The 25,073-nt window shown below is 35.5% G+C and overlaps 1 protein-coding gene across 9 annotated transcripts in view; it reads right to left on the bottom strand.

Annotated features, from left to right (window-relative positions):
• Malrd1 (MAM and LDL receptor class A domain containing 1) overlaps window positions 1-25,073 on the bottom strand; it is a 725,534-nt gene that overhangs the window by 545,659 nt on the left and 154,802 nt on the right. For all 9 annotated transcript variants that reach the window (XR_015449658.1, XM_087207225.1, XM_087207223.1 and 6 more), the window contains 2 exons: window positions 23,464-23,634; window positions 16,092-16,212 (listed from right to left, as the gene is read on the bottom strand). Coding sequence is in view for 8 of the 9 variants with exons in the window: in XM_087207225.1 (XP_087063351.1) it covers window positions 16,092-16,212; window positions 23,464-23,634 (292 nt within the window). In the remaining variant the exon portion in view is untranslated. The remainder of the gene's footprint in view (window positions 1-16,091; window positions 16,213-23,463; window positions 23,635-25,073) is intronic.

Genomic DNA, 25,073 nt, shown 5'->3' with positions numbered 1-25,073 from the left:
CTTTTTCGGTTGGGTCTTTCTCTCCTTTGGGGATCAAGGTGATGCTTGCTTCCACGAATGAATTTGGGAGTATTGCTTCCCTTTCAATTTCATTGAAGAGTTTAAACAGTAGTGGCAGCAGTTCCTCTCTAAATGTCTTGTAGAATTTGGCAGTAAAGCCATCAGGACCTGGGATTTTCTTATCTGGTAAGATTTCAATTACATTATCAATTTCATTGGTTGATACTGGGTTCTTTAGAATTTTAGGTCTTCTTCATTCAACTTTGGTAATTCATATGTATCTAGGAATCTGTCCATTTCTTCTGTATTTACTATCTTACTGGTATATAGGTTCTGGAAGTAAGTATTGATGATCCTCTGGATTTCTCCTGGGTCCAGTGTAATTTCATCCTTTTCATTCCTAATTGCATGGGTTTGGGCCTTTTCTTTCCTTTATCTGATAAGGTTGGCTAAGGGTTTGTCAATTTTATTCTTTCGAAGAACCAACTCTTGGCTTGATTTTTTGTATCATTCTCTTAGTCTCCAGTGCATTGATTTCCTCTCTGACCTTTATAATTTCTTGCCTTTTATGAGCTTTGGGTTCATCCTGCTCTTTTTCTAGAATCCTGAGCTTCAGCATCAGGTTAATAGGGCTCACTCTGCTTTCCTAATATGAGTATTCACTGCTATGAATTTCCCTCATAACATTGCTTTGTGTTCCATAAATTCCAATTTGTTGTATTGTCATTGTCATTTACTTGAAGGACCTGTCTGATTTCTTAATTTCCTCTGTGACCCATTGGTTATTCACAAGTGTGTTGTTCAGTTTCCATGTGTTTATGAAATTCTTGCAGTTTCTTTTGCTATTGATCTCCAATTGTATTGCACTATGGTCTTATAATATGCAGGGAATAACTGCAATTCCATTGTACTTAAACATGTTCTGTGAGTATGTGGTCTATTTTGGAGAACAACCAGTGTGCAGCTGAAAAGAATGTGTACTCTGATTTTGCGGGGTGGAACACTCTGTAAACATCTGTTAAGTTCATTTGTTCAAGAGTTAGATGGAGTTTTAGTATTTTGTTGCTTATTGTCTAGTTGATCTATTTGTGACTGGGGTATTGAGGTACCCCACTACTATTGTATTAGTGCTTCTAGGATTTTTCATGTCTGTATTTGTTTTATATAGTTGAGTGCACTAGTGTTTGGTGCATATACATTAATGATTGTCATCTTTTCCTCTTGGATTGTTCCCTTTATAAGGATGTAGTATCCTTCTTTGTCTCTCTTAATCAATATTGGTTTGAAATCCACTTGGTCTCCAAAGAGGATAGCTATTCCTGCTGTTTTTTGGGTTCCCCTCGCATGGAGTATTGTTTTCCACCCTTTAACTATGAGTTTCTTTTTGAATTAAGTGTGTTTCTTGTATGCAGCACATTGTTGGATTTTGCTTCTTGACCCATTCTGCCAGTCTATTTCTTTTGACTGAATTGAGACCGTTAACATTGACAGTTATAACTGATAGATATGGACTTCTGTCATGACTTTTTCTTTTGGGTGGATTCTGCTCCTTTGCATTTAATTTCTTGTCACACCCGATGGATTCATTCTGCTGGGTTTCCTGGGGTTGTGATCCTCATTGTCTTTTCCTAGGATACTGTCTAAAATTTTTTGGAGTGCTGGTTTGGTATTCATGAATTTCCTAAGGTGCTCTTTGTCATGAAAGTATCTTATTTATCAATTTTGAAAGATAGTTTTGCAGGGTACGTCAATCTGGGTTGGAGGCTGTTTTCCTTTAGGGCTTGAAATCCATCACTCCAAGCTCTTCTTGCCCTGAGGGTTTGTGTTGAGAAATCTGCTGTCATTCTGATGGGTTTTCCTTTGTATGTGATTTGTTTCTTTTCTCTGATTGTAGAATTTTGTTCTTCTGTTGGGTTTCTGGAATCGTAACTATTATATGCTTATGTGTAGATTTTTTTTCTGATCAAGGCTAGTTCATGTCCTATATACCTCACTTATCTGTATGTCAAGTTATTTTCCCCTGCTTGGGAAATTTTCTGCCATCACTTCTGTGAAGTTTTTTTAATGTCATCTGCACTCTCTCCCATTTCTTCATTGACTCCAATCAGTCTTATGTTACTCTTCTTTGCACTGTCTAGCAGCTGCTGGATTGATTTCTTGTGGCTCCTTACAATTTTGAAGCAATTTTTCTTTTCCTGGTCACTAGCTGCAATCTTATCTTCTATATCTGAAATTCTGTCCTCACATTGGTTGCTTCTGCTGTGTAAAGTTTTGATGGAGATTTTAATCTCCAGGATATCTGTTTGCATCTGTTTTATGGATTCCATTTGTTTCCTATGTTGGGATTCCATCATGTTCCTCAGCTCCTATATTTTTTTATGTGTGTCCTCTCTAGATTTATCATGTCTTGCACTATGGGCACAATCCCTGCTGTTAACTGAGAAATTATGTCCAATTTCATTTTTTCCAGGTACTCTTTTGTTGCCAATTCAGGGAGTCCAGGTGGTTGAGTATCAGAGTGTTCCATCTCATTTCCCTTTGGGGTTGCTGTAGGTGATCTCAAAGTCAGGTTTTGAGACTTGTTTACATGTCTTCTCATTTCGAGGACGGGAAGGGCTTTGTGCTCCTGGCACCTGTGTGGCTCACCTCCTCAGTGCTGAGGGCAGTGACACAGCAGCCCGGAAGGTTGCTCCTCGGTGCTGGGGGCTGCTCCCGTTGACCCTATTTTTGAGACTTCCATTGTTTAAAAAATACACATTGGGTGGAACGTATATGCTTGCAGTGCACCCAGAATTTTTTTGTAAAAAACTTTTGTTTGTATTGGATTCTTTATTCTCATTTAGTATTTTCTTAGCCAGAATCTCATTACTGCTTCATTTTTGTAAATAACATTTAATTTAGATACTATCCATGTATTGGCCCTGCTAAAATAGAATACAGCATCTTTTATACAACAGAAAAAATGAAATTTTCCTTTAACTCCTTTTTTACAATTTATAGTAAGTAGGAGGAGAGGGAAATGCATTTATAGATCATTTCTAGGCAAATCGTGAAGCTATCAACCTGTTTCTACCTACATGCAGTCTCTTTATTTTACTAAAAACAGAACCTCCTGAAGAGATAAAGTCACTATTCTGCATTTAGCGATATTCACATAATGGATTTCTGTATTGTTTGTACTATAAAAATTTCACGTAATAATGTTGTGATGTGAAAAAAAATGAAAAAATTCCTGTTGACTCCACACTAGAGCTAATCTCAGTCAGTCTAAAACTAAGTAACTCTTACGTACTCTAAAATTCTTACAAACAACTCATTTAAGTTACATATTCAGAAGCTCATTTGCCGTGATGCCATTTCAATACTTTGATTGTTTCTAACTTGATATACAAATAAACCTAAACCAAAAATTTAGGATTTTATTGTTTTGTAATAAATATCCAGGTCTCGGTCAATCAAAAGCAGCTGAGCTTCAGCCTATTTCCAGGTTGCCAGCTGATCACACCATGCCCAGATAAGGAAAGCCCCTTGCTCTAATCAATGGAGCTATCTTTGTATTTTCCGTTTTCTGTCATGGAGCAGAGCTCTCTGAATTTCTGGTATTGGGTCATCCTTAATTCATGAATCATTCATTCCTCAGAAAAACTCGGTTAAGATAAAATTTGTCTAAAGATTTTTAACATAAAAAGTGTAATTTCATATGTATTAGTATAAACTAGCTCTCCCCTCTAGACTGTACTCCCTATGAAGAAATGTAATCTTTCTAACTCTCATATAAATGGCCATAGAGCAAGTATAATTCTTGACAAATAATTGAATAAATGTGCAAGCCTGAAAACAGTCAGTGTTACCCAGTGCCTGCTCCCTAGTATTATCTTGGGTCTCCAGGATCCCTCCCAATGTACCTATTACTTTTACTTCAGCAGTACAAAATTAACTTCTAAGGTGAGAACATTTCTAGTAATTGGCCTCAGTCAGATTTTGATCAACAATTCTATTCTGCAATTGCAAACTATGGTTCTAACCAACTTTCCCTCTGCCTTAACCGAACTTCCAATGTAAGTCATGGAATTTCTTTATTCTCAAAATTTTATCAAGCCTTCTTCCCACCCCACTTTTACAGTACTTCTGTTGGAGGTTGTCCCTCATTGTCAATGAGACAAAACCTTCTCTTCTCTACTAGCGACATTTTTGTGGATTTTTTCATCTTCTTACCTAGGTTGTAAGCTACGTTCCACTGCAGAGTATATAAACTAAACATCTTTGCATCCTTCACAATATTTCTTTTAGCAGGTGTTAATCATTTTTATTATAACAACAACAAGATTTAATTGTGAATAAAGCAATTGTGCCCTCTTTAATGTACATTTGTTTAGATTCTCTGATGGGATCCCCCACAAAGAGAATGTCTTTCTGTATCTACAATACAAACTGAGCAAAAGGATGAAAACACACAATCTTGAAATACAGGCACTGGAAATTTAAGAAATGAGACTATTTTAATGCCTTTCCTTTAAAAAACTTATGGCTATGCTCAAATGTACATTATTTGGGAACCTTACAGACTTAATTGCCCTGAAAGACTTAACAGACAAAATGAAAATCAATCCTGAATCTATTCTGTGGTCTCAGCTCTATCCTGAAATATGTGACCATATGAGGGGCTCTGACGTTCATTCTCTTGTTACCTCATGTTACTAGCTGTAAATTAGTTAATAGACGTAAGTATATTTCAAACACTGTCGAGTATAACATAAATGCCTTAGACGCATGTAAGAGTATTTGTTATTGTACAATTGCAGTTTTTGTTAGATCTATACCCACCAAGAGAGATTTATATCCGCATCAAAGAAAAGTGTAAATTTCACTACCTACAGCACTAAAAGGTTCTGCAGGGGAGGAAGACAAATATTGCTTGGAAAACTTGGTTTTATAAGGAAGGGTCACTATGCCTCCTTTACATAAACTTCTCTTCCTGAAAGAGAAACATATATTAATCTGAACTAAGAAACAAAATGAGCAAGGGTAATAGAGGAGAACATAGAAGGACTGTAGTATTTTATGCTTACCAAAAACAATGCTGGTTCTAACTTATAAATCTAAAATCAAAGAAAAATGATCTTGCAGAAAAAATACCCCAAGTTCAAAGAAATGAGGGAAAATTGTGTATATTAAAATTTAATCAGTCATACAGAAGACTTTCTCAAAAAATACTCAGATTTTATCCCAACAGAATTTTAACTAAAAGCACCACTTATTTTCCTTAATATTCTGAATTTCTCTAATTTAACATCATAATGATCTGCAACAGGATTAATCAAAATATCAAGTTATTTACCAGATTTTACTCATCTACAAAAATATATTCCTTTTCTTAGTTATCAGTGACTTTCATAAGTGAGAATTAATAGACTTTTCTTTTCACTTATTAGTTTTATGTCACAAAAATGGGGAGTTCCAGAAGCAACTTTCCATTTGGGTTTTTATAATTACATCTGTTTAGGAAGGTATTTCTAATTAGAAAATAGAGTCTAGGTTTTACAAGAGAAGAAAAGAGTAAGAATTTCTTTTAATAAAAATAGGCTTATTTCTATAAGGACTTATTTATCATTATGCATTTAATAAAATGATTAATGCTGGGCATATTTAGATTTTGAAATATTTTTTCTCTTGTATTTAGGCCTATAGAAAAAAACATAAGGTAGAGCATAGAACAGTAGCTTAATTTTCCACATTTTAGTAAACTAAAAATGTATAGTTTTATTATAGGAAATCTTTAGTTCTATAATTAAGTTTAAATATCTGCAGTCTTACCAAAAATATCTCCTCAAAGAATTTTTCAGAATGTGGAGAAAAAAAGCAAGACCCTAATTAAAATTCTCTCCCCTCTGTCAGTATTTTCTGATATATATATATATATATATATATATAATATACATGTGTATTCTGAAATATATATATTCTCCTACATACATTCTGCAATATATATGTTTATACATATAAAACTTTACAGAACATTGGAATCATATATATACACACACATGCATTGCAAATATATATATGTGTGTGTGTGTGTGTGTGTACATATATATATATATATTTCAGAAGAGCCTGCTGCTAAGCAAAATTCAACCTTTATCCAAGGCATTTAAGTGATGAAAAAAAAAGTGAATCTCAATGCAGAATCCAACAATTACTACTGGTCTGTAATGACATGGAAATAATATTATGACATGTAATAAAAAGACATGGAGATAGTTTACAAAGAATCGACACATACAAAATCACTCAGCCGCTACTCTTCGTCTAGCTCTGCAGATGCCAGGGTAATGTATACACTTCTATAGGGAACAGATATAGTGGTTGGAGAAAAATAAAATCAGCATCAAAGTCTGAATAAATACGCCAGAAAAATAATAATTTCTCATTTTTTCCTGGGGTCATCAGCCTCTCTTTGCTCAAGCTTTATTGAATTCAATTGCTAAGTAGACATATCTAGTTTTACACTTGAACTGATAGCAAAGTGGAAAATAGGATATCGTTTGCGTCTTTAAAGAAAAAAAGCACACCCATCTCAGACTAAGCAGTTTTTCAATAGAAACAAAGTACAGTGCTCAAAAATGTTGTTTGGAAATAATAAAATAACTACAATATATAAAGCAGATTAAGTAAATTTCAGCTTTTTCATCTGTATCACATAGCATACCTTAGAACAAAATAACTTACATAAGTCTGTTTATCTTATCTCCATATGAAAAGGTATCCTTGATATTATTTGATATATGAAATATTCACCATTGAATACATGTTATTTTCGTGAGCATTTGGTAAAGTAGCAATTACCTATTAAGCTCTGAGATTTTAGCCTTTGAGAAAATTAAATGCTCTTACAAATAGTATCTTTATAGCCATGAAAAACTAAAGCAAATTTCAAAACAGTCCTCACTCAGTGACCCTGTAGCCTTTTAGCATGTACGCTGTAAATACACCTTGTGATGTTTCTCCAGTGAAGAGACTGCCAAACCTGTTTCTCAGAACACACCCCTGTCAGCAATATGTGACTGAACTTTAGTTACTGCAAATAAACAAATGGAGAAACTTAACATCATAGTCAGTGGTCTTTCCTTTTTGATTTTCATTTTCTTTGCTGTTTTCTGTTGTTGCTGCTTTGTTTTGTTGTCTCTGTTGTCGCTGCTGCGCAGCACAAAATCCCTCAAACTCAACGATACTCCTGCCTCAGCCTCCCCAGTGAACTGTATTTTAACTGGAAGAGAAGGTGGGGGTTCTGAAAATATGCACATCTAGATCATAGTTTCATTAACTGTACTTGTATATTATAAAATAAACAATATAGAAATGTTCGGGTAAATTATTCAAAGCTATCAAAATTTCATAAAACTTCATAGCTTATGTAGCTTCAAACATTTTTCATGAACCTAGTACTTTCTTTTCCAATTTACAAAAATCTGTTAAAATTTATACTTGCTATTGTTTTCTAAAACTTTGGAAGATATTTCAGAGGCACTGAAAACCTAAATTCTTGGTGAGCTCCATAATTCTTTTGAGGTATGCCATAATCACTCTCACCTAAAAGAAAACGAAATTGGGTAAAAAATAGTTATGAAAGTAAGAAAAAGTAGAATAATTGCATGGAAATATTAAGTGTTTGAAATTCTAGAATAGCAATGTTAATTTTTAGGAGGACTTGTGTTCACAAGTTCAAATTCTTAAGGTGTCATTGTCTTTTTACAAAACACCCCTATTATGCATGCACATGAGTTCTTTAAGGGAAAACTACTATACTAGTTAGTTCAATTATTATACTAGTTAGAATCACAGTCTAAAATCTGTGTGCTTCCTTTTAACCTTTTTACTATAAAGACAAGGAAAAATAAGACTCCTCTCAATTTTTCTCTGTGCTTTTACCTCGTTTCAACTCATTGACAGAATCTTTACTGAAAGGATTCATAAAAATAGAATTAACCATAGCATTTCTATGAATAAACAAATTCACAGCATAAAATCAGCTCTCCAAAAAAAGCAAGGAAATGAATCAAAACACAACTTTAGAGATTTAGCATTCTTTTGCTAATTTTTTAATTCAGTTCTCTATGACTAGGAGTTCACTGAACAATGACCTTCCCTTTTGATTTTATATTTACAAACCTATCTTTTAAGTCCCTGAAACAATGGAAGAACTGAAGGCAATCCAGCTTATCTCAGATTTGTGAGATATAACATGGTTCAATAATTACTAAGGAGAAAGGATTAAGTAGTATTTTTTAAGAATATTAGTCCCTTAAATGTCTAGGCCCTAGACAGCATTTACTATGTCGCCCTCTGACTGCCTAAAGGAGTAAGAATGTGATTTCTTCTCAGCTTCAAACTTATTATTCCATCTGTTCATGACAGTGAACCTTCATAGTCTCTGATAAGTATCAGGATTGATGTCACAGTGACCTTGAAAGGGCTGGAAGTGCGTGCCATCTGTAGTTGAGACTGGATTCCAGAGGCAGACTGCCTAGGTGCAGATGTAGGGGTTCCACCTACTGTGGACCACTTAGAATTCAGACAGACAAGCCTGTTATAAATCTATCAGGCATCAGCTCCAACTCCACTCTGCCTTGCCCTGCTTTGAGATACCAGCCAGACAATGCCAGGTTTTGCTGGTAGTAGAGGAAGAACACTGGGGATGGGAGTCCTAGCATTTTGTTTGTTTGGGGGCCTGTACTATGACTATGATTCATAAAAATCAGATCCAGTTACAGTCGCCCTTCGGGGAGTTTGGCAGGTATCATGGTGGATAACGTCTCCCTTCGTATAGGTTATCCCCATGTCTAGTCTGCAGCATCTGAGCAACATTCACTTCCCTCCACTGGGTCCCAGGCACTAAGGAAGGGCTGGATCTCAGCCCTGGGATGCCATTGCTTTCTTTCTTTTTTTTGGTACCAGGGATCAAACTCGAACTCGGGTCCTTGTGCTTGCGCAGCAGTGGCGAAACCACTGAGCTAAATCCCCGGCCCTATGCAATGGCTGTCTTAGCATCTCTGCCTCAGCCCTGGTGGTCGCTCCTTTCTTCATTACTGTTCTCCTGTGCTTCTTTTTGTAGTTAATTACTTTTTATCATATCATGCTTCTTTACACAGTGCAAACTGCCCAGTAGTTTTCTGTCTCCTAAATAGACATTAACTAATAGTAAACAACATAAAATAAGAATAATATGCCCTTCTCTTGGATTGGCCTTGATGATTAAGACTGTACACAATGTTTAAAATCATACATGTTTGGTCAATCTTAATGTGTATCAGAAACAAATGCAGAGCTGTCAATCCCTAGCAGAGTTTTATCTATGTATAGAGCTCCTTACAGCAACAAAAAAAGGAAAATATTTTAAGAAATCCCTACTGAAAATTTATTTACATTGTTTGACTACATTTTCCAACTGTCTAGAGTTATATTAGCTATTTTATACTTCTATTGTCATATTTAAAATACAACACTATTAAATTATATTTACCTAATAGACTAAGGTTTTTCAATTTTTAAATAAATTTCTATGTATACTTAAGATGTGCAAGATCCATGGGTACATATGGACAGTAAAATGTCTACTGTAGTAAAGAAAATTAAAATATCTGTGTTTCACCTCATTAAGAGTGTGCGTGTCTGCATGTGTGTCTATGTGTCTGGGTGTGTGTTTAATGGCTAAAATGCACTCATTCTGACCAGGAAACCTAAATACAGTGTAATTTCACTGACTGTGGTCCTCATGTTATAAATTATACCTCTAGACTTATCATATATATCTGTTACTCTCACCTACATCTCCCCATTTCCTCTCCCTCTGTTGCTCATAACCACTTTTTTGTATCTATGACTTTTCAAAGATTCCACATACAAGTAAGACCATGCAATGCATTTCTTTCTATGTTTGACTTATTTCACTCAGTATAATATTCACTAGGTTCATCCATGTTGTGGCAAATGGCGAGATCTTCTTTTTAAGGCTTAAAAATATTTCATTTTATACATACTCACCCCACAGCTTATGAATTCATTTGTTGATGGACACTTAGGTTGCTTCCTTATCTTGTTATGAATAATGCTGTGGTAAACATGAGAGTATAGATCGCACGGTTGTGACTTCATTTATCCCCACAGAGGGACTGTCAGGTCATACAATAGTTCTATTTTTAATTTCTATAACTGTTTTCCATAATAACACTACCAATTTATATTTTCACCCACAGTATTTAAGAGATCCCTTTTCCCATACCTTGTTTTTTATATCTCAACTTTTTGATAATAGCCATCATAAAGGGTGTATGGTGCTATCTCATGTTGATTTGCATTTCCATGACAATTAACAACATTGAGCACCTTTTCATATACATTTTGGCTACTTTGTCCTCTGGAGAGAAAAATACTCAATTTACTCACTTTTTAATCAGGCTGTTTGCTATTAGGTTGAATGTAATCTTTCTCAATTTTTGAATATCCTTATCAGATATGTGGTTTGTAGATAATTTTCCCAATGTGCAGGTTAATATTTCATTTTGTTGATTATTTCCTATGCTGTGCAGAAACTTTTTAACTTGATGAACTCCTTAACTTACTTTTGCTTTGGTAGCCTGACCTTTTCTTATGATATCCAAATATCATTCCCAAGGTCAATGTTAAGGAGCTTTCCCCTACATTCTTTTGTACGAGTTTTACGGTGTAATCTTATAGTTCGGTCTTTTATTCATTTAGAGTTGTATTTTTGTGTATGGTGTAAGATCAGGACACACTGTAATTCTTCAGCACATGGAAGTCCAGTTTTTCTAGCACCATTTACAGTATTGAAGAAACTGTATTTACCCATTGTGTCCTCTTGGGGCCCTTACCAAAAGGTTCACTGACTGTATCTTTGGATTTATTTCCAAGAACTCTCTAATGAAGGGAAAGCATCCCACTTTATTCTTTATCAAATCTCTTGGTATAGAACAATGAGATACTCTGAAAGTTTTTGGTGAGGTCACAGCATGGCTGTTTAGCCAATGTACTGGAACATAAAAGCACTGGTGCTATTTCCCATTGTGCTGATCTTTGGACTCCATGAAGCAGGAGGCTCTCCAACCCTGGGCTCCAGCACACCTCAGGAATATGTCCATGACATTCCAGATCTTGACTGAAAACTTCCTGGGCTTTCACATTGGGTATGGGGAATCAATAAAATGTGATGCTTTTGTAACCTTCCTTCACACCTTTCTTCATTGCATTCAACAGCATAGTTATTTAAATGCTTTCATAAAAACATCTACCTCCACTCGCCCCCTTTTTATTAATTTCCAGGGATGCTTGCTTAGACAACTTTATAATCATTTCCATAGAACATAGGAAAATGGATGAGCTGCCCTGGAAAAGGGGAAATTAAAGGAAGACTTTCTAAGGTTTAAAAATATAGAGAGTGCTTGTGACCATAGAACTATTTCTAAGACACTGTCACTGAAAGAACATTTTTTAGCATTATTTAGTCTTCTACCATAAATTGTATTAGAAGGGAATTGTTTAGAATGAGAGTAATTATTATAATATCAAAGAATACTTAGTAAAAGAATGTTTATTATTTAAACATAATTTTTTATTTATAACTTTATTTTATTGTGATAAGCATACAATATGAGATCTACCCTCCTACCAAATTCTAAGTATATAATTGTTGGTGCCTATATGTAGGTACACTATTGTACAGCAGATCTCTAGAGTGGATTCATCTTATTTGACTGAAACTTTCTATCTGCAGAGTTATCTGTGGTTACTACTACAAGTCCAGCCAGAAGATGACTTGTAAACATAGTGAATGGGGGGCTGTGCTAACAAGCAGAGGTGCGGGCCATGAGGCTCTTGAGGTCTAATCGGCTGGATCATGGGCTGGAGCTCGGAAGGGAGCAGTCTCTCCTCAACGCTGTCCTGTCCAGACCGTTGGACTCAGGAACTTCCTATCTGTGCAGTCCTGTGCTTTGGGACCACTTTTGTGAGGAAAAAAATGGCTCCATTTTTCCACTCTGGTTTTCTTAAAAGAGTTAAGTGTTTTATAGTCTGATAGTAAAGTAGTGTTGCTTTAAAAGCTATAAAGTTGACTTTATTTTTCTGCTACGGGAAATCTTGCCTTGTCTGAGTGTATATAATATACATAAAGGGAGCCTTAATTGGTTTGCTTTCATAATTTAATGTTTTTTGTATTTGCTCTTGTATAATTGTTTTTAATGGAAAGTATTACAGAATTGAGGGTGGAATTCTTAGAACCAAGGTAATTCTTAATAAAAATTACCACATGCTTGGAAAAAAAAGCTTTTCATGTGCTGCTCCCCCTTCCCTGAAACCTCCAATCTTTGACTCTGAATTTGACTATTTTAAATACCTCCTATAATTGTAAACATGTAGTACTCATCTTTCTGTGACCAGCCATAATACATTTGTGTTCAGTTCTTTGGGGTTCAAGCTTGCATTTATTTCAAATTTGATACTCTGAAAGTTAAAGTGTTTTTGTTCATTACTACTGGTTTATGGCTACTCAATTTTTGCTCACTAGTGCATGATTTCCATTGTGTAGAAGTCTCAATTCTGACTGTGTTCATTCAACAGTACTCACTTGAGTAGTATGCACTTTACATTTAGAAAGAAAATATGTACACGTAAATTGTAGCAGGATGAATAAATGCTTTCATTCACAACTGGCTTCACACGCTCTGGGTGCTCAGGTGTAAAAACACAGATCTTTGCTTGATAAAATACAACCCCATGTCCTCACACAACCCAAATCCAGCTTCAAATTGAGATCAAAAGGATAGCATTATCTCCCCTGTCAACAAATAAAGGGAACACACTGTGGTTCCATCAACACTAGTTTTTAAATATGCTGAAAGTGAAGATTCTGGACAAAAGGCCAAATTAGAGTACCACTTGCTATTTCATGCTGTGTGTGCCACTTAAAATGTAAATGTACAAGGCCACTGCTCCAACATGGCTCAGAAGTGTTGAAGCCATTTGTCTGCCAGTTAAGGCCTTTAAAAGCCTCAGTTCAAGTACAGGGTCGGGGAAATCTCTTGCCATGCATCCCACAGACACAATCTTTAGTCTTTCAGGAGTCATTTATGTAATTTTAGCCTATTTAGATTTATGCTCTAACCCACTGATTTGGTATTTGGACTGAGGTACACATAACTGAGTTCTGACTTAATCTTTGTTTTTTTAGACAGGGTCTTGCTATGAATTCCAGGCTGGACTCTAACTCATAGCAATCCTCCCGCCTCAGCCTCTCTAGTGCTGGGATTACAGGCATGTGCCACCGCACCTGGCTCTGATTTGATTTTTGAAAGTTCTTCATCACCAAGAGCCTCACTCCAGAGAGATCCTACCCCATCACAGCAGGGGAGGAACACTCCCCAAGAGGCCAAGAAGAACCTGGACAGGCAGACTTCACTGGTCTCCCTTCCCCTGCGTGACTACTCTTTCGTTCAATCACATTTCTATGTGGCTGTCCATTTTTCATGGGACCAAAGGACAAATGCAGACAATGCGCTAGGTCTTTGGGTCTTCATTTCTGAAGGCTCCTATATCATGTGAAACTTTAATTAAATGTGTAATGCTTTGCTCTTGTTAACCTTTTATTACAGGTCTTTTATTATTGGCTGTCATCCTTATGATGGATGGGGGACAGTATCTATCACATCTTTCTGGCTCTAAATCTCCAGCGGCACCTCTTTAATGTCAATTTTAATGCCTACAATTCCAATTTTAGTGCAGAAGTTTTTGATTAGGAGAAATGTTTTAATAAACTTAAAAAGATAATGCTTGTTAACCCTTGAAAATTCATGAATCATTAAGTCTGTCGGTTTGCATTTATCAGGGTCTATCAGAGCCACACCACACACACACACACACACACATGCATAAAAAAGACTTCCTAATCTCTGCACGTGTGTGCATGTATGACACATCCTGAACCACAATGTTAGCACAGAGAATTACACCAGCTATGGAGTGCAAGATGTTTTCAATAAGGGGTCTTTAATTAAAGTCACTATGAAAGCTAAAATATGGAATTAAGCTAGATGCCCACCAACAGATAGATGAATAAAGAAAATCTACATTTACACAATGGAAAATCATCCAGCCATAAAAACAGGTGATAGAATTTGCAGCAAAGTGGGTGGAAATAAAGGTAACTATGTTAACTGAAACAAATCAGACAAATCCCAGACATTCTCTCTCATATGTTACTGTTTTGGGGTTTGTTTCTTTTTTGTACTGGGGATCAAACTCGGGACCTTGCGCTTGCGAGGCAGGCACCATAACCACTGAGCTAAATCTCTGGCTCATATGTTACTGTTTTAAAAAGTCAATGAAAATATATACTAGAGATTAATAGGCTGAGGAGGGAATGGGGCAGGGAATTTAGAGGGAGGTTGGATAATAGGAACCAAACTCAGATTAAGTAGTAAGTGCTAGTGTTTTACAGAACAATGGGTCCACTACAGGTCACAGCAACACTTACATATTTAATGAATTACTAGAAGAAAAGAGCTTGAAATTTCGAAGCCAAAATAATAATGAGATGGAAATGCTAATTTCCCTGATTTGATCAGTATTCACTGTATACATGTAGTAGAACATCACAGTGCCCCACAAATATGTACAATTATTTGTGATAAAAAAAATGTTAAAGGTTTAGGGACATTAAGTGTTGCCCAGATTTAATTATAATACAATGTATATAGGTATTAAATTATGTCACTGTACTCCCAAAATGTGTACAATTACAATTTTAAAATAAATTAAGTTTTACACAATTCTTTAATCCAGTCCTTAATCCAGTTCTTTACATCTATCCTAATTAGTGTACTTAGCTCCTGTAAGAATGCAATTTTTCTTACTAAATGTATTGTTTAAGGAAACCTAACTGCAGGATATGCAGAATACCTGATTTTCATAGAACAAACAGTTTCTGTGCATAGGGATTAGGAAAAGTGAAGTCTGATACCTTTCAGGTAACATTTCTAATGCTTTCTACTTATTAATTGAGACCTGCAGGGAGAGATTTCAGAAAGAAACATCAATTACCGTTAAGTTTCAGAGTGACCAGAGGCAGGATGTACACCTGATCAGTGTTCTCCCAGAATTTTAATAACGATTAGATTACAATATATAGTACCCTGACTGATTTGAATCTATTTTTATTACAATCTTTTTGGCCCTTCATTAAGATTACTTACAAATTCCATCTTCTACTTAAAAATATGTTTTAACTGTAAGTAAAGAATGTTAGTGTCAACCTTCAAATTTTTGGCTGGCTTTAAATCACTTTTCCAAATATAATTATTTTTTAACTCCTGAATGATTTTGAAATATGAATTTCATTACAAGCTCATTTGAAACAAAAAATAAATTAGTAGAATAGTGAATCTTTATAAAAGGGTCTTTAAAACATGCAAATTAACTATAATTCTTTCATAATTTTTATACTTTAAAAAGTCTGTGTGAAAAATTTAGCTACAAAAGAAGAATCTTTTCCATATAAATGAGTGCCTAAGATCTAGAATGTGATTGTTTCATATTTTTACTTTAAAATATAAAGGAAAAGCTGGACGTAGTGGTGCACACTTATTATCCCACTCCTGAAGGCTGAGACAAGAGGGTGCTAAATTCCAGTGCAGCAAGACTCTGTCTCAAAATAAGAAATAAAAAATGACTAGGTGAGCAAGGTGTGGTGATGCACAGTTGAAATCCAAGCACAAAGGGAGGATGAGCCAGAGGATGAGCCTGGAGGATCACAAATTCAAGCCCAGCCCAAGCGATTTAGGGATTTAGCAAGATTATCTCAAAACAAAAACTAAAATGGGGGTTGGGGATATAGCTTGGCACAACACCCTGGATGCAATCCCTAGCGCCATAAAAAGTATATTTTAAGTGTCACAGGCAGATGATATAATCCAGATCAGAGTTAAGAACTGCATTGGTGACATTGATATATTCTGTATGTTGATATCAAGAAGAGCTAATTAAGTTGATGTTTAAAGCACAAATAATCACAAGTAAAAAAAACTTACCTTTGTTTTCTGTGCTGGTACCTGAAAGTGACTTGTGGGAAATTTCACATTCCTTTGACATAACGATGTCATCTACGGCGACGGCAGCATTCGATGAAAAAACAGTAGCTTCTAGAATTAGCTATAATTACAGAAAGATAAAATGACTTAAAATGTCCTTCAACAAAAATATTTCTTTGTATAGAGGAACTCCTTTGCAGCTGTCCCGGATTCCCTTTCAATTTTAGAAAATTGTTTTGGCCAGAATGTTCCGATTACAAATTTATCAAGTCACAACTGCATTGACAGCATCTTATGTAACCTTGATATCTTGGGTAACCTTGTTTCAATTAAGAGTGGCAACATTTATCACTTATGAAGGCCTCTCTTCCCACTGGAGCCATTAAGAATCATATACATTTAAAATGAGCTCTTTAGGGTAATCAACAGTGTGGTTTACAACCCAATTTAATTGAGATATGAATTCATTTCTAATGGGTCTGCTGGAAGCAGTGATTCATTTCCATATTCAGAATATTTAAAGATGTGTATATTATGTATATACATACAGAAACATACTTAATGTGGTAAAGCACACAACCAATAAAAACATAGAGTGGTTAATCATACTCAACTGTTAAAGCACTGTGAGGCATCTATTTAATTTATTCCAACACTCTGAATAATGACTGATATAATTTGTTTCTTTCCTGTTAATCACTCACATTATTATGTTGCTATTCCACCACGAAGGAAGGAAAGAAGGGAGGGAGGGAAGGAGGGAAGAGAAACAAAGGTAATTTCTGAAGTCTTTAAGGACTAGCAGTCCTGGACATGGATTGCAGGTACATCTTCCTCTTATCACACAGGAATCTGATCTCCAGGATCTCACAATTTAGTTGTGTGATATTTGTGTCATGGCTCAGAACACACTACTCAGAAATGGGTTAAATGTGGAGGTCACTTTGACTTTGCCTTTTCTGTATGAGAGTGGCCCTTAAGGGATTCTCTCATCCACCTTTCCTGAAAGTAGGTTACATTACAGTACTTCCATGTGAAAAATGTCAGCCCCATACCTGAAAGAAAGGAATCCTACAGAGAGGCAAAGAGAGACTGAAGAAATGGGCCTTGCTAAATTTCCTCCAACTCATTACCATTGTATCATACATTTTTGTCAAACCTTTCTTCTATAATAGAAGCATTAAAATACAATTTTCCCTGGGTCTTTAGGAATTTATTTTTGAAGGTGCATCCCAAGTAAAACTTAATAAGTTTTTATATTTTTTCTTTTGTAACCTGTCTTTTGTTATAGAAGTATCAGCCATGAACCTCATGATGGGCAAGGAAAAGATCATTCTTTTCCCCTTCGCCCAGTATAACATACTAACAACTAAACTATATCATAAGTGCTATAGAAGAAATAAGTATAACATACAAGAAAAATCAGAGAAAATCACTCCATTACTTCTCCCATGAATGGGGACCGAGAGTTTGGAGGAAAAAAATTAACGAGAGGTAATATTAAACCTTGGTTATAATTGCTGCCAAAGATTTTTACTCAAGAAACTGAGGTAGCAATTCTACTAAAAGCAAAGAGCTATGAAAGTACCCTGTATGCTTAAAAAATTCTGGGTGTTTTAGGAGTATTAATTCTAAGAGAACAGCCAAATAACTGGATAATAAATTGAAAGGCTCATTGAATGAGTTGGCACAGCCCAAGTAGAGAACAGCTGAGTGACATCTACTAAAAATAGAAATAGCACAGGCTACACGAATTAAGCCCATTTTTCTCACAAACACACATATGAACACTTGTATAGGAACTTTCACTTACTGTTGATACCAAATGACTAGAAACAAATGTGAATCCATAAATAAATAGCAACATAGGCCATGGATTAATATATCAATTAAAAACAATGTCTGTCTCTTGCTAATATGGAAAGCACTTCAACACTTATTTCTACATAAAAAAATTAAGTTACTGGGAAAAGCAATTTATCGTATGATACTATTTATATTGAAAATACACAGTGGTTTAGATTTCTAGATATATCTGGCACAAACATATTCAATTAATTGAGAATGAAAAGGAACTAAAACTAAACCAGTGCCTTTAAATACTCAAGATACTGGCTGTGATAGAAGATGAAGGTGGTCAGGAGAGACTGCTGGTTTGGGGGTGGGGGGTGTTGTAATTTTTGATGTCTTATAATGCAATGTAAAAATATCAGTGATTGGTACAATTCTGACTAGAGATGATTTCTGCAGAACTGTAACAAATTAAGAAATGTGCCCTTTATACAAGAGGCAGAAAATACGTAGTAACATAGATTTAAAAGAAGAGTTTACATGAAATACACACAAGATTGAAATTCAGAAACATGTGATGCTGAATACCATTAAGTACAAGTAACCATAATTCACTTTGGATAAGCTTAACCGTTTTTTCTTGGTAGACATTGTTCACAGGACCCAGCACAGAAGACCATTCACACACAGCCGCTGAGCTTTTCAGCCTCGGGACATCGGTAAGTTTTGACCACTGTACCTGAAGATCTGTGCTACTCAAGAAAAGCTGGAGATAAGAGCGTTTTGAAGCCCTGTGCGTGCTCTCTAGAGAGGTCCACGCCCTGGGAATGGCATGGGTGGGGACCAAGAGGAGGGAGTCCATGAGCTGGATCTCTGTAATGTGGGCCGCACCAGGCCCTTATGCACCCTAAAACATAATTGTAAACAGGACTTCAGAAGTCAAATAAAAATGATAGTCGCTCATCTACACCCCTTGTTGCTAACTTCTACATAATGAAATTCAAGACCATATAATGAAAGGTCGTAATTCTACCAATAATGAAAATCATTCCCATTTAACCTTTTAAGGCCCAGTGCTCTATTTTTGGAATGCCCATAACAGAGCATAATAAAAAAAATTTTCTTCATTGTTCTCTGAATTTTTCTAGGTCACATATATGAATTTCTTGCACAAATTCAAAAACTGAAATCTTTGGTATAAATGGCATAAAAAGAAAAAATCCTATTTCCTCTTTAAAAGGTATAATTGTAAATAATTAATTGATAATTCAGTATCACCGTAGCTACTCCTATTTTTTGTTTTAACATACCTATCTCTGAGCAGTACTCAAAGGCCCTTGGGAACTAGTGTCAATAAATAATAAGAAAGAAAGAAGTTGCGTAGAAGAGCTGTTCTAATCATTCATGGAGGAAAAGTAAAACCTTCCTTTCATAAGACTCTGAATGACATTTGATAATTAAAATTTTAAATTAAGTGTATATGTCTTTCCTTTCTTTTTCCTTTTTTTTTTTTTTTTTTTTTTTTTTTTGGTACCAGGGATTGAACTCGGGTCCTTGCGCTTGCGCAGCAGGCAGCGAAACCACTGCGCTAAATCCCCGGCCCTGTCTTCCTTTCTTAACCAATTCGTCATGATCCTGATGATTTTATTTCATTCATTTATTCTCTGAAAGAGGGAACCAATCTCTTGCTTTCAAAAACAACTCATAAATGTTGCTCACAATCAAGAGATTACTTTCTACATCGGCAAAATGGAGGCGCTTTTCCAGAAAAACACTCAACTGCCGTATTTAGTTACTTGTCATAAAACAAGAATAATCAACATGAATCTAAGAAAAAGGAAGAATATGAGAAGAAGGAGAAATTGGAATAGGGAAGTTTCTGAGGAACGGTGGTGATGTCAAAGCAAGTTTTATTCGGCACTCACTACATGTAAGGCTGGTTTACTTCTTTTAATATTGTGAAGATGGTACTATGTTCATCATCATTTTCAAGTGAAAGAAAGAAGTTTAGAAGATAGAAATAGCTGCAAATCACTTATCGAGTGTCTCAGTCACTTTCCCATCACTGGGAGAAAATACCTGACACCTACAACTTCACAATTTTGCTCCATGGCCAGCTGGCTTCAAGGCAGAAACAGGAAGGAAAGGAAGAGGGACATACTGGACCAAAGGGGTTGAACCATGGCAACCAGGAAGCACAGAACAAAGGAAAGAGCCAGGGAGGGAAATATACTCCAGCAACCCACCTTTCCGACCAGGATCCACCTCCTACCAGCACATTCAGGTAAGGATTCATCAGGAGATTAACCCACTAATGATACAGATGATGATACAATCATTTTCTAAAAGCCCCACCTCTGAATGCATGAGACTTTTCAGGGGAAAGGTTAAATGTAAACCATAATGTATAGTAAGAAAAACACGTAACTTGAGCCATTAAAGATTATGCTAATTATGCTCTATTGTATCACCATAATGAAGTAAAAAATAACTCGTCTTCAACAAGCACTATATAACAGAGCTACCTCCCAAAACAAAATTTAACAAAGCCCTAGATTAAGAAAACAGAGGATATGGCAACTTTGCATAGACTAGATCAGCTTTTACTTTTGCATTACAAATCTCATCTTTCACTAAATCTTCAAATAATGCCAGGAAATTGTTATTGATTTATATCACTGACTCTGCTAAGGAATGAACATCTTCTTGTCAATCATTCTGGAAAATTTCACAGGAGTCATTTCAAGGTGAAATATGAAACATAAAACTTTTATGTTTAAACAGGAACTTGCAGAAAGTAGAACAACTTGAGATCAATGGACAGTATTAAGAAAACATATCCCTTTTGATATGAGAGCAGCTAGGGAAAAGAGAAATTAAAAACTGAACATATTTGTGTGAAAAGCTGAATATAACAAATGAACAGACCAAGCTGAAACAGATTGGAAAGAATATTATTAACGATTTGGCTGAAATTCTTCCAGTGAAACCCACCTAAGTAACAGAATGAATCTGGAAATGGTAATGATTTTAGAGAATAAACAGTAAGCCAAATCCTTTGCCAGCAGGAAGAGTGAACATCCTACCAACTAGGGATGCTTATTTCATGAAAAAACTCAAAGCAATTTGTACTGTGATATGGTCTAAAATTGGCATTAAAAGGACCATGCTGAATCCAAATTTCATGGCTAAAAGAGAACAAAGAGGTCACATAGTCCAATGCCTTTCCTACTTCTAATATTTGGATTGGACTGGATTACACTATATAAATATGTTCAGAGCTTAGTTATATTGAACTGAGGCTAAGCAGTGCTTCAGGTCACCCTTAAATGATGCAACTCACTAAACTCAAAGTACTAAAATCCTACCCTGCTTCTAAAAAAAATCTTCTTTAGATAGATATTTGAATACTTAAACCCTAGATGTAATATTTGTAAGTATAGTATCTTTTACATTTGTTAATAAAAAAGATGTAGAACTGCACTTAGCTAGCATCCTCACGCATATTTTTATGCTTTTTTCAAAACACACTTAGAAAAATCAGATTGAAACCAATATAGTGTCAAAATTTGTCCTGCAGAGAACTAGAAAAGGGATGGGAAGAGAAACAAAGAATACAAAAGCTCATCTTCATCAGCAACTAAACACTGATATTATATGCAAATAAAATGTTGACAGCTAATTCTGATGGGAATACATTTATATTTGTTTCTGTATGTACTCCTAGTTTGAAATATTTAACAAATATGTCATATTGATGTATTTAATAGTGTCATGTGTATATATCTATTAAATGTGTAGGGCCGGAGATTTAGCTCAGTGGTTCTGCTGCTTGCCTCGCAAGCACAAGGACCCGAGTTTGATCCCCAGTACCAAAAAAAAATGTATATATGCGTATAAAATATGAACTGAGAACTGATATGCACAAGAATGTTAATATAAGCCCATGATCCCTGATCTAAAGTCTCTGGGCCAAAGGTTTTGAGATTTGTGTAGTTCACAGTTGACAATGTCATATAACACTGGTAGTATTTATTACAGGATATCCTTAGGGAAGTGGGGGACAACACATGCATAATCAAATCCACCACTAAATAAACTAAGTGAGGTGTGCTTGAAGACTACATTGATTCAGTGAAGTTTGGGTTTTGCATCTCAATTCAATTGCCAAAAGCTTATTGTTTTGCAAATCAAATTTTCTAAGCTGCTGACTCAAGATTATACCCCTATAATGGTAAATTTTGGTGGTAAAATGTGAGCAACTTTTTCTTTTTTTCATCTGTAGTTTCTCAAACAAACATGTACTATAGCCAACTCCCAGTAGGACTATTACGGTTTAGATCAGTGATAGTGAACCAGTCTTTTAGATCTTTCAATGATTACAGCCTGCTGCAGCGTGCATGCCATAGGTTTGCCACCATTGGTTTAGATCAAAATATGACCCCTCAAAGGCCCATGTGTTCATAAGTGGGGCTCTGAGATGGTGACTGGATTGTGGGACACTAACCTCATCAATGGGTTAATCTTATTAAGTGAGATTTCCATTTTCCTATATTTTGCTAGCAGAATGAGATGTTCTCTGGGTAAATCTGTTTATTCTGAGGTCAAGTATTACTTCAAATACATGACCACAGATTATCAAGGCATCTGTTCCAAAATATTGTTTAATCTGTTTGACTTCTACATCGATCTCAACAGTTTAAAAACTGAAGGATCAATGAGGTATATTACTTACCAGAGACTCAAGGGCCAACGATTATGTTCCTGCCCCCCATCGACAGAGGAAGAGGTAGATCGAAGATTGAAGCAACCTCCCTGTTGGGCTTGACCCCCAGGCTCCAGAGCCCATGTGGATGCCACCATTTTACCTACATTCTCTTTAATCCCCAACCTCCCCTTCAGTATTGCTTTTATAACCACTGTGATTTTGATCGATTAGGAGTAGAAGCTCAAACACAGTATCTGAGCAGTCACTTGGACCAGCGAGATATATACACGTGGGCACTCAGAGCCCCTGATTCTAAAAGTAGTATGTTTTCCTGTATATTCCCCATCCAATGTTGTCTCTAAAATGGCTCTTTCCAAGCATCATCTGGTAGTTGTGAGAGGAAGGCATAAAGTGGTGCGCCCTATTAATAAGCTTCAGTTGCCTTCTTGCATTACAGTGTCAACCAGGACAATCACATCAGAGGTTGATAAAAGAAACTGTCGGTGTTAAAGAGGAGTAGAAAAATAAGGCAATGGGATTAAAATCTAACTACGGCCCAAGTCAGGTGTTTTTCACTGCATCATATAATCCATCATCTCCACTTAGAAAGAAAAAAAAAGTTCAAAGTGCTACTCTCAAAAAAAAAAAAAGTGTTATTTTCCCTGCCATCCTACTTAGTGCTTTTCTCACTTTTCCTACTCTTCACACACAAGTCCTGAGCACCTGAGACAAAATAACCTCTCTATTCACCTATGATCATGAATGTGTTTGCTTCATTAATATCAATTTCATGGTACAGTATATATTTTGTTGTCTAAAAGGATTAGCATTAAATATCTTCTGCTGAGTTGCATTAATTTCTTAAGTACTTACCTGAAAAGGCAGACTGGATTCTTCAGCTTTTGTATACAGACTGATTTTTGCCTGGGTCCACTGAGCTTCAGAGAGTCCAACGATTTCACTTTGCTTTTGCAAATTTCCATGTAGTGTTCTTGTAAATACTGAGAGGACTGAGCGCCCAGACAAATGATACCAAAACTGCACCTGGTGCAAAAGGGTTTTAATGATACAAATATTCCATTTACATATCTCTTGCAGTCTTTCTATAATCAGAAATATTCCAAATATTTTGGTGATAAATATTTTCTCAGTTCCCCTTCCTCGAAGCACGCACCCCTAAAAGCACTTCTTTTGCTATTGTTTATATTTCTCCCTTAGGAAAAGGCTTCAGGCAGCTACAAAAACTGTTATTTTTATCACATGCTGGAGAGACGGCTATATGAATAGGACCCTACCATACTACCAAGATAAGTTTGTAGACTGGTATTTTGCCACAAGGACATAAATAACACTATTCTGTTTCCAAGGAAATTTCCTAGGATCTTTCTTTCTTGCATCTTATAAATCTGGAAGGTATACATTATAATTCAAAGTTACAAAGTCAATTCTCAAATAAAGCAAAATTGCACTGAACAATTTTCATTAATTCACTTTCTGTTGTAACATGATCAAAGAGCTTGGAAGCATGTGGGATACTCATCAACAATAATTTAAGCCACGTAAGGAATAAGTCTTTGTTGGGCCAGGGATTTAGCTCAGTGGTTCCGGCACCTGCCTTGTAAGCACAAGGTCCCGAGTTCATTCCTCGATACCAAAAAAAAAAAAAAAAAAAAAAAGGAAGAAGTCTGTTAATCTAGAGAACCTTGGTTATTTCACTTTCTGTTCATCATCAATAACATGATCTAAAGCTTTGATGGCTAAATCACATAATGAAAAACATAGGATTATCTTAGTTGCTGGCAGGAATAGCTCTAACATGAATTTAACACTCATTTATTCTAATGTTTACTGTAGTATTTACCAGATATATGGTAATACACAGGGCAAAAATTAATTCCCTCAAAGGTTGATTTACTCTATAAAATCTACTGGAAAGACTTCACAAACAAGTTCATACATGATACAGTCAATATTTTACTTTTCATTGTCAGAGTTCAAAGATTGTATGTTTTAAAGGAAAATCAAACATTCAAAGACAAAGCCCCTCATAAATGGAATCCTTATCATTGGATCCAAAGTGACTCTTCTTAAGTTTTATTATATTGTAAATTTTGTTTGCTTTTTCCTTTGCCATTGTGTTTCTAGCCTGTCACATGGACAAAGAGTGTATTAGACAACCCATTCATTTCACTGTTGGGACCAATTTCAGTGATGAAAGTTGAAAAAGACATTTCAAATATTCTTTAAATTGTATTTTTTTTCAGTTTAAAACAAACATTTATGTTGCAATTTGATATACAGTTTTTTCAACTTCTACTTAATTTCTACCAGCTAATCAAAGAATTCCATCTGATTTTCTATTTCATTCTAGATTTCAAAATAATGCTCGCTTAAATTCAATCCTTGACAGGTAAATTAGAAAAGTAAAGTCAAATGGAAGCATTTCATTAAATACTATAGAAGGAAAGAATTCATATTCCCCA

This window comes from Heterocephalus glaber, unplaced genomic scaffold (genome assembly GCF_053883595.1).
Source record: "Heterocephalus glaber isolate CG9 unplaced genomic scaffold, H.glaber_assembly_v1.0 deba00000768, whole genome shotgun sequence".
NCBI lineage: Eukaryota > Metazoa > Chordata > Mammalia > Rodentia > Bathyergidae > Heterocephalus > Heterocephalus glaber.
Note: the sequence above shows the minus strand (reverse complement) of the source record. Positions and strands in the feature narration are given on the sequence as shown.